General features: G+C 38.3%; 1 protein-coding gene across 4 annotated transcripts; it reads right to left on the reverse strand.

Moving 5' to 3' along the window:
* Positions 1–349: 349 nt before the first annotated feature.
* tent5c (terminal nucleotidyltransferase 5C) lies at positions 350–3,043 on the reverse strand. Of its 4 annotated transcripts, none has more exons than XM_031755564.2 (2): positions 2,963–3,043; positions 350–1,692 (listed from the first exon to the last, which is right to left on the reverse strand). In XM_031755564.2, the coding sequence occupies exon 2, from the start codon at positions 1,668–1,670 to the stop codon at positions 519–521; it is 1,152 nt and encodes a 383-aa protein (XP_031611424.2). In that variant the 5' UTR covers positions 1,671–1,692; positions 2,963–3,043; the 3' UTR covers positions 350–518. The 4 variants fall into 4 exon arrangements, with proteins under 4 accessions (XP_031611424.2, XP_031611423.2, XP_039456258.1 ...); XM_031755563.2 differs by having other exon boundaries at positions 2,950–3,041; XM_039600324.1 differs by lacking the exon at positions 2,963–3,043 and adding an exon at positions 2,828–2,930.
* Positions 3,044–10,352: the final 7,309 nt, after the last annotated feature.

Raw genomic sequence — 10,352 nt, forward strand, 5'->3', positions numbered from 1 at the left:
ATAATACAATAATACTATTTTTCAATATTTTATGCATTTTTTCCAACTTTTTTTTCCTAACCTTTTTCTTTTTTTTTTAAATCAAGATGAAAACCAAATGTAAGGCTACGGCATTAGCTCCTCTTTCCCTTCTCCAAATCACAGCCCATACTTAAATTACTGATGGGGTAAACTTGGAGGTTAAGGCACAAAATGCAACTCCATTAAGAATGGGATTGATAAACAGTGAAACAACCAAACATGAGGAGAGAAAAAAAAAAAAAAAAAAAATTCGAAACACTTAAAAATATCACTTTCGATTCAATGACCTAGACACCTCTGTCGTAAAGGAATGAGAAAACAAAAGCAAAACGCTTGTCCACTTAAATATAATTGTGCCTTGAGAGGAACAAATTATTTATTGCCCAACATTTTTTTTTAATGTTTTTTTTTTTTTTTTTTTTTTTTTTCATTCCTTCTCTTCTCAAATGCAGCAGCAGTAGCGACGCCATCTTGCTCATCCCAAGTCGTTTGTCTCGTCAGTTACACGGCAGCCATGTTGGAATGTTCTGGTTGGCCACATAGTAGTTGCTGAAGTTGTGGTCTCGGACGTAAGGCGCTGGCTGGTAATAGCAGGTGACGCAGGACGCGTCGGGGATCGCGTTCTGCTCCGCCAGGACTTGGAGGGCCATCAGCGAGATGAGGTGGAGGGTCTGCCGCCGCTCGTGACCCATGAGGCACACCGTGCTCTCGTTAACCACTCGCCGGAGAATCGTGAGGTAGTCGTACTTGCTCTTCTCCTCGCCAACAAAGTGGCTCTGGAGGTAGGATTCCACCTTACGCTGCTGCTCTCCTATGTCAGGAAAGTCAATGAAGAAGCGTGAGCACATATATCGCTCCAGGCCCTTGAATTCCTCCTCGCTGGCGGGCTGGAAGTCCCTCACCAACAGGTTGCAGTACTTCAGCAGGCCACCGCCTCGGATCTCCTCAGGCCGCTTGGTGGCAATGAGCTTGTTTCGCAGGTGGCTCAGCGCAGTGTTGAAGTCTCCATACATGCTTTCCCCACTAACAGTGGGGTGAAAGGCCTCTGACATGGGCGCCTGCTCCACCTCATAGAAGGAGAGCATGGAGTCCAGCACAATCTGAAAAGAGTCGACACTGAACTCAAACTGCCGACGTATTGAGTCCACAAACTTCAGCTCCACATTACGGCCATTATTGTTGGAGAGGGAGATGAGGCTCCAGCGGTCCTGCTCTGTGTTCACCTTGACAAGCTTCTGCACGTAGGCCTCTTTGAGGGTCATTGGTGTAATTTTCTCTTTGTTCACACCCTCAGGCAGGAAGTCCAGCAGGGTACCAAGCACAACATCCTTGATGAGCTTGAACTCAGCCTCGTGTGGCAAGTCCACCCTGAAGATAACGTCCAGGTCCTTGTAGCTCCAGCCAATATCTTGCACCAGCACATGGCTGGCTGTGGAGCCATTAAGCCGTACGTCCTTCACCTTAATGCCGCTGAGCTCAAGGCGGGAGCGCACCCGAGCCACAATATCATTCAGCTGCACCTCCAAAGTAGGAAAGTGCCCCCGTCCATGAATGGGCACGACCTCAGTCAGAACTTCATTGAGCCGGCTCACCTGCTCCCAAGTCAAGTCGCTGAAGGGACAACTGTTTGATTCCTCCTTGTTATCCATCTTCTCAAAAAGTTTAGATTGACTAAGGAGGCAGGACAGAAAAAACAAAAATGTTAGTGACAGCCCTCAAGTGTGACACATACCAAATAAAGTCTACCATGTGACAATATTAGCCAATATTCTTTAAAAGAAACAAAATTACTGTTTCTTAATTTTACCAAATTTGGTCTAGCTGTAGTAATGTGTGTCTAAAAAGGGGGGGGACGCAGTTAAATGTAATTAAGAACCATTTTCTTGCCGTGAAACAGGAGCAGCAACAGGAGCGTTCAGCACGAGCACAGGAGAACGCGAGCATGAGACAACCTGCACGCGACACACAGTAAAAGGACAGAGCCCGTGAGGTTTCTAGAACAGCTCACTGCGCAAGCCTGCCTTTTATTCCAGAACCGCTGAGAGACAAACACCGAGCTAGCTTCAAGTCCAGTAAAGCCGGGGGTCTCCCGAATAAACAACCAGTACTACTACTAGTTATTCACCACTACGTGGAGCGACAAAAGTCGCCGCGACACACGTTGGGCAAAATTTTAAACAGCAGTTATTTGTTCCAGCTGACTTGTCAATTTAGCCGTGCGGAGGTCAAAACCAACTTTTACTCTATGTACAGCAAATAAGGCTCAGTGCTAACAGCATTTAAAACGCGTACCAAACTCTGCTCTGAAACTGACGATAAGAATGCTTTATCACTACACTAGCAAGATAGTATTACGGTTAACTTAGTGTCGAGCCATATGGTCATAAAACCCTTTGTAAATTCAGCGGTTATGCAAAGTTGGAATATCCTCAAGCAACACACTTTTAGGTATCTACGTCTCACGTTAAAATAGCGCAACCGGCGACACGTTTTTGAACCGTGGCTACAGCACGGCAAACTTTAAATTTAGCAATTCATACTTATCAAACGCACTATTTTCCCCAACTACGAAAATAAAACACAGATTTGCGTAAGAAACTGAAGAGGGTGTTAAAAGATACATACACTTCCAAAAGGCTGTTCTGTAAGCATTCAAAGCCCGAAATGTGAGATGTAAAGTTGGCTGTCACGCACACGCCTCCACATAATCCACTGCCCGAGAGAGAGACACAGTCGCCGTTTAAAAGACAGCGTTTGAACCACCAAAGCCACTGAAGACACGCCTGTTATATAGCCGAAGTACTACCTTTCCGAAACACATGCACCGCCGTGGCACGACACAGTTCCTCGGACTATGTAGTTTGCCATTTACACTTAGAAAGTACAATGTGAGCAATACAGCGAGGATAGTTAAAATAAAATACTAACTTTAAATATTTACCAAAAAACTTAGTTTTCATCGTCTGCAGATCACATAATCTTAGAATGGCCGCGTCAGATTGTACCAATGCGCCTAGCTAAGTATCTGATTGGCCAATGAGGTTTATGCGTTGCCAAGTAACCAGGAGCGTCTAGTTTAAGAGTAGCATTTAACTGTTGGTAAGCAAAGATTTCATAATTTCATTTCATTTCACTTTGCTGATATTTGCTGATATTTCGACTGTCATAATAAATTCCACTCATAATTTGTGTTACTTCAGAAAAAAAGATTCATATATATGGATACATATTTATTTAAAACAGGGAAGCTAAAACTACCATCTATGTATCAGAGATAGCTGCTGTTAATTATTACCATTTATGTGTATGTGTGTTTTCACAGTAAATCTGACCCAAAATATTTGTCCTGCGTATAATATTGCATTGCTAGTACTTAACCGTTTGTTTAAAAAAAAAAAAAGTAATTATCACCACTGACATTTGATAAAAGTACTAAGAATGCAGCTATTCTCAAAGCCATTGAATGAGCTAGAATATGGATATGTAGTCGCTGAAGTACAGGGTAAATGTACTTATACTTTATTTTTACACCTTTGTACTTCCACTCCACTCTATTTTATGTGCAATTATTGCACTTTGTAGTCCATAATCTTTAAGCCTCCAGTGACTTATTATTTTTTATTGTTAATATTATAAAACTACCTATCAGTTTGTAACTAATTAAAATCTCCTTCAGCTGTAAGTATCGTTTGAGCTTAAAACACTTGTTCTATTACTTAAATAAAAGGCCTAAATACTAATTTCACCAATTTCACTAAATAGTCATTTAAACAAAACTATCTTTAAGGACTTCTTAGTGTCACTTTTCATGTAACACCACCTCTATGATGACATAGGGCTCCACTGAAACCAGAAAATTGTGCCTAGTGTTTTTCACAATCTATTTATTCCTCATTAGATATTCCAAGTTCCTGTGGACACCCCCAGCCTTATTCTTCTTCTCCACTTAAATCAATAAATTCATAAATTAATAATCCTGGAAATACCCCTGTATCTGAGTAATAGAATACAACTCAGAGGTCAAACAAAAGCAGTCTCAAAGTCCTTAAATCTCTGTAAAAATGCTTAAACGAAAACTCTTAATCTTGTTCTGAATTAGAGGGTATTTGATTTTTTTTTCTTAATAATCTTTCACCAGGAAACCAGACTCTTAATATTAGGAATCTCTTCTGCAAGACTGTCCTGAGCTGAATCAGTTAGCATTAGCTTGCCATGGTTCATGATAGTGGAGTAAACTGGAGCTCCTATAAACCCGCACAAGCACAGGAGGGTCCTGCCTTGGATTTAGATTGGTGATCCTCATGAACTAAAAACTGCCTCTGACTAACAACATATTCAGAAAGATTTAAAAAACAAAAAAACAAAATAAAACAAAAAAAGCATACTGATCAATGATTTTTCCATCAGTCTAGTTCAAATCCTCTTCTGCAATTACTAGTGACCAATCAATTCACAAATTTCATGGGCTTAGTCTGATCATCTTACACCAGAACAAATATATGTCTAAATCTGTCAAACAGTAACCAGTGGTCAGTTGCAGTGGCTGAGTACAGTTAATCTTCTGTATGTCTTGAAGAAAAGTGTGTTGTTTAATAGATAAGTGGCCAAAATACTTGGCCTTCTACTAACTGTTAACAGCAATACAGGAAGTTATACAGGAAGCAATGCTGGCCGATACTTTCCCCAGCTGCTGAACCTACCTCATAGATTTCTATGGAAGAAACCTCACTAGAATTTCACCCGAACACAAACTTAAAAATCCTCTTTAGATCACACCTACATTGATAATCACCACATCTGCATGCTAAGTATCCCCAAGAAAGGTTTTCTCTCTCTCTCAAAGATGAATTATTGTTAATGATTCTTTAGAAAGAACCTGCAGAATCCCCCTGATGCTGTGACAGGATTGAAAAGACCAGTGTATTCTGAATGAGAACACATAATAATGAACAGACTTAAAGAACAAAATGAAACAATTACATAATTTCCTTAGGGACTATTAAAGTGTTCTGATTCTGATTGAGTCTGAATTTATTAAGGATTTGCAGCAAAATCAATAACAAAAAAAGTGAAAAAATTGCAAACCGAACAAAGTGAAAAGTACAGTATACAAAACTAATGACATCCCCATTCAACATCATTATAAATAAAACTTCTAAACTGATGTGGGATTTCAAAAATGAATCCCCTCCCACACAGTTACATACACTTCCAAAAAGCTGTTCTGTAAGCATTCAAAGTTCGAAATATGAGATACGAAGTTGGCTGTCACGCACACGCCTCCACATAACCCACTGCCTGGGAGACACACACAGCCACCATTTAAAAGACAGCAATCAAACCACTAACCCCCTGAAGACAAGCCTGTTTTATATAGACAAAGTACTATCCACTGAAACACAGTGGCACGACACAGTTCTTCGGACTATGTAGTGTCTGGTAGATATTTTCCCCAGCTGCTGAACCTACCTCATAGATTTCTGTGGAAGAAACCTCACAAGAATTTCATGCTAAGTATTCACAAGAAAGCTTTTCGCTCACTCTCAAAGATGAATTATTGTTAATGATTCTTTAGAAATAAACTGCAGAATCCCCCTGACGCTGTGAGAGGACTGAAAAGACAACTGTATCCTGAATGAGAACACATAAAAATGAACAGACTTAAAGACAAAAAATAAAGCAATTTATTAAGGAATCGCAGCAAAATCCATGACAAAAAAGGGAGAAAATTGCAAACTGAACAAAGTGAAAAGTACAGTATACAAAACTAATTACATCCCCATTCAACATCATTATATAAAAAAAGTTCTAAACTGATGTGAGATTTATTTTCCTCGTGTCAAAAATGAATCCCCTTCCACATTGCTCACCCTTACACACAAACACATCAGTGAATGAGTCAGGGAATAGGTGACTTAAGATTCGGTTTCACGAGTAAGAACCATTTCCTTTCCTCTGTGTCGTCCACGATGATAAGACCGGGAGGTGAGATGAAACCACCGATCAGCAGTGTGAAGCTTAAGCTGTGTCAGCTGCGTGGTTGTGGATTGTGGGTAGCGTGGAGCCCCTAAGGGAGCCAGGCTGTACACCAGCGTCAGTGAGTCAGCATCAGGAACACTGATAGGAAACTAGCCGATCAGCAAGGGGATTCCCTCCTCCTGCCTGCCTTAGCTTCTCATTTAAGACTTTTTTCTTAATTCTAACTTGTGATGACAGAAACTTTGATGTCATTTTCAGATTTCACTTTAATACAGTTTTTTTTAAATGATGTTTCATTTAAGCGAACAAAGGGAAGACTGTAAGCTGATAAGGATGGGGGTTACTTTCCCATTTTATGTGATGATCACAAAGATCACATAGATGAAAAAGGAACTTGTTTTGGGGCAATTGGGCAGTAAAACTGACAGGCTGCAGCTATAATGTTGGTTATCAGTGTTTGTAAAAAAGAAAATGTTTAAAAAACAACCCTATGAATTTTCAAGAACACAAGATAATGTCTCAGAATCACTTGGGTTTGAATTTAACTTTATAAGATAAGATAAGATAAGATAGGATAAGATAAGATAAGATGTGATAATATAAGTTAAGATAAGATAAGATAAGATAAGATAAGACGACCCTTATTGTTATGTAAGCACAAGCATACAAAACATTTGGAAGCACTGTTGAACCTGGTGTATAGAGACAAACAAACAGTCACACTACTTGAAAAAAAGAGTAATAAGAATATGTTCAATACAATAATAAATGAAAGAATAAATAACTCAATATTGTGTTGGTAACACTTTATAATACCGCTTGCAACTAAGGGTGTATTTCTCCTGTAATTAAACCTTTCACGCATAGTGGTCACTTCTGTGGACAGCTATTCAAAGCCTGTTTTCTTGTATTTGTGTCAGTGTTGATGGTATACTTGCACATAAACCACTACAATGGACACTGATGTGTCACTCCATACCAAATTCATAAGTCAAAACGTATGTTGTCCACCTAAGTGGACTTGTAAATAACTCTTTGAATAGTGCATGTTTAAAGAAAATGAAGTGAATAATTAAGAAAAAATTCCTGATTGAGGTTGTCATAATTCATGCATGAAAGGGTTAAATTGAATTTCACTCTATTTTATTTAAAGTTACAATGTATTTACCTACACATACTTACAGGTAGTTACAGTACAATAGGGAGGTAACAATTTGGGTTTTTACATGAAAAAAAAACCTGTATGTAATTTTAAGTAGTGTGAAAGTGAGTAATTCTAAATATTTAACGACTTTGGGTATTTAACTGGAAGATACAATTTATTACATAAGCAATTTCAAGTACTGTAAAAGTAATATTAAGTAGGGCACAAGAAGTTGTATGTTACAGGAAAGAAGAAATAATTACATTGTAAGTAGTTTTAAGTAGTGGAAAAGTAATCGCAAATAGTGCCTGATTTCTGTGTATTGTGCTGGAAAGGAGACAAAAATTAGACTCTATGCAATGTTAAATACGACATAGGTAATTTTAATTAATGTGTAATTTCCTGATAATTTTCCAGAAAAACAAACAATATTTCCATATCTTGTGTAAATATGCTGTACTTTTTGGGGCACAGGTCCAATTTTGGAGTGGATTATTTTCTTGCCTAACAAATCACGATTTATTACTAAGCATTTAAACTTACTGACAGTATAACTATTTCTTTTTTCCTGTAAAACCTGATGTATTCCCCTTACTCTAGGGTACCTACCTCTAAGTATGTGTAAATAAATATAATTAAGTTATAAATTCAAATAAAATACACTGAAATTCCATTTAATTTCAGGGGGAAGTACACCGGGGGAAGTCATATAAAGTGCTACCATTTGTGTGGTTTTTTTTACTCCATTCTGCTCATCAACAAATTATTAGACTCAAATTAATCGGATCCTGGAAATTTTTTCAGTTAATCAGTAAGATAACATTTGATCATATGCCTTATTGGTAACTGAAGCACCTTTACACTGTTTTGGTATGGTTTAGAAATAGTTATAAGACTATATTTTCAGTTTCTTTCTCATCTTTGAAAATAGTAAAAACAAATAAAACAATAAAGGACTCCTTATCAAATGATTTGCATATATAGTATATGTCAGTTATCTATGTGTCAGTCAAAGATCTGCTACACTGTGTGTCTGCCTACAGTTTTGGTCCTGACGTCATGCAGAATTGTCTGTCCCTGATGGCAGATGAAACCACAAGGCCTCAGGCGGCTGGTGAGTAGTCTGGGTGTGTTCAGAACTTTGACCTTTAAAGCTTAGCTGACATGAGTGAGCCGATAGCTTGAATGCATACAGAGCTGCTCATCGCGCAGCTACTGCCAGTGTTTTTTTCAGGTGATCACTCATGGTATTGTAACAAAACGTTTGTTCATCTATTGAGGGAAGAATGTTAATGGATGTAAGTGAACTTGTGCACTTCAATAAAAACAGACTTTCTGGCGTTCTCTCAGAGGACTGTACTAAAAAGAAAACACACACCAAGTGACTATAAAGGGCCCCTATCATTTTTCCTTTCCTTTGGTCTATTATACAAGTTGTTTATCCATGTGAAGGCTCTACAGAGTTACAAAAGGCACAGAAACGCACCTGACAGAGTTGTTCTTTCACACACAAACGCTGCTAGAATGTCTGTAATGTACTATTTGCATGTTTTTGTAGACCTGTTTGCCTACTTGTCTGGTCAGTACACTGATATAATACCTGTCTTGCAGCTACTTAATGTGTTTTCTCAGCTATGAGGAAAGAAAACCAAATGTTGTGTGACTGGGTGCAACCAACCACACTCTTCCTTAAGCTGAAGACTCTGAACATCAGATAATCTTTATTTTAACTGCAGTTTTTATAACTATAAATAGATGGTATGAATATATTAATTACTAGCACAGTGCTTAGCTAATGTTACCATGTGATTGATTCTCTCTTACATTCACACAAGTGTGAAGAACCCTTCAGAGTCCTTACTGCACCATACTTGTTGTGCCATCTTTTGTGTACAGTCTATGCTTCTTAGATTGTAGAAACTAGCTTTTATAGATAAGCATTTTTGTAAATAATGATTTAAATTCTGGAGAGCACAGAAAAGTTTACCTAAATAAAAAGTAGCCTCTGCTGGTGTCACACCTAAAGAAATACACCTCTAAAATTGTGAAGATTAGATTTTTGCTATGAAAGCTTGAACGTGACTGGTCTCAGCTTTCCTCAAGCCTGCATGAGCTGGCTGTAGGCATTTTTTCCAGTTCTGTCACAAGATAAGGTCATGGTCACATCAACACACTCACTTTCAGAGAAATTGGACAGGATTAAACTGCCACATATACATTTACATATACTGTAAATGAACAGTCTCTAGTTCTTGTGGTAATTTCATATTTATGGAGACAGAATATCAACCAAAGATTAAAAAACAAAAAAAAACACATTACATAAAAGTTATAAATTGATTGATATGTCATTGAGTAAAGTCCCCTACAAACCAGCCAGAATTATGGCTCCCACAGATTGGCTGTGTGCCCATGTGACACACTAATTGATTGATTGATTGATTGATTGTAATCTAACAGTTAATCAGTTACAGATACTCTTTATCTCATAAATATCGTATAAAGCACGCTTGTCCCAAACCAGTTTCTTACATTCCAGCGTCAACACCACCATGTGGAAGACTCAAGGGCTGCCAAAGGATATCAGGGACAATACTGTAGACCTGCACAAGACTGGAATGAGATACAAGATCATCAGCGAGAAGCTTGGTGAGAAGGTGCGATCATTCAGAAATGGGAGAAATATAAAATGAAGATCTTGTCTTATGGGGTGAGACTGATCAAGTAAGAACTACACAGGAGAAGCTTGTAAATGATCTCAGGTCTCTGTGAAGGCCAGTCTCTCTCTCTCTCTCACACACACACACACACACACACACACACACACACACACTGCACAGCTCTTCCACAGCTGTCAAAAGGATACTGTAGCGACTCTTCCCAAAACTGTAACAGTTTGTGAGCAGTTTGTAAACTGTATAGAAACTTATTCTGCAAGTAATAAAATCCACATGTTCAGCAGTGTAACAATCAGAGCCAAAGGAGTTTGCAAAGAAAAGCGTCTGGACTTCTTTGAGTTGCTTGAAGACGTTTCACCTCATCAGCAGTACTGATGGCACATTCACTTCCATTTTAGGAAATAAAAACTGTTTTAAAAATATCAAAAAATGTCAGACCTTGTGTAGAAATTATTACTGTAAATTTACTGTAAAGGCCAAAGACCCAAAAGGTTGGATTATTATTATTTTCCACTGTAGCGGAGTATAAT

Source organism: Oreochromis aureus, linkage group 16, assembly GCF_013358895.1.
Source record: "Oreochromis aureus strain Israel breed Guangdong linkage group 16, ZZ_aureus, whole genome shotgun sequence".
In the NCBI taxonomy this organism is placed as follows: Eukaryota; Metazoa; Chordata; class Actinopteri; order Cichliformes; family Cichlidae; genus Oreochromis; species Oreochromis aureus.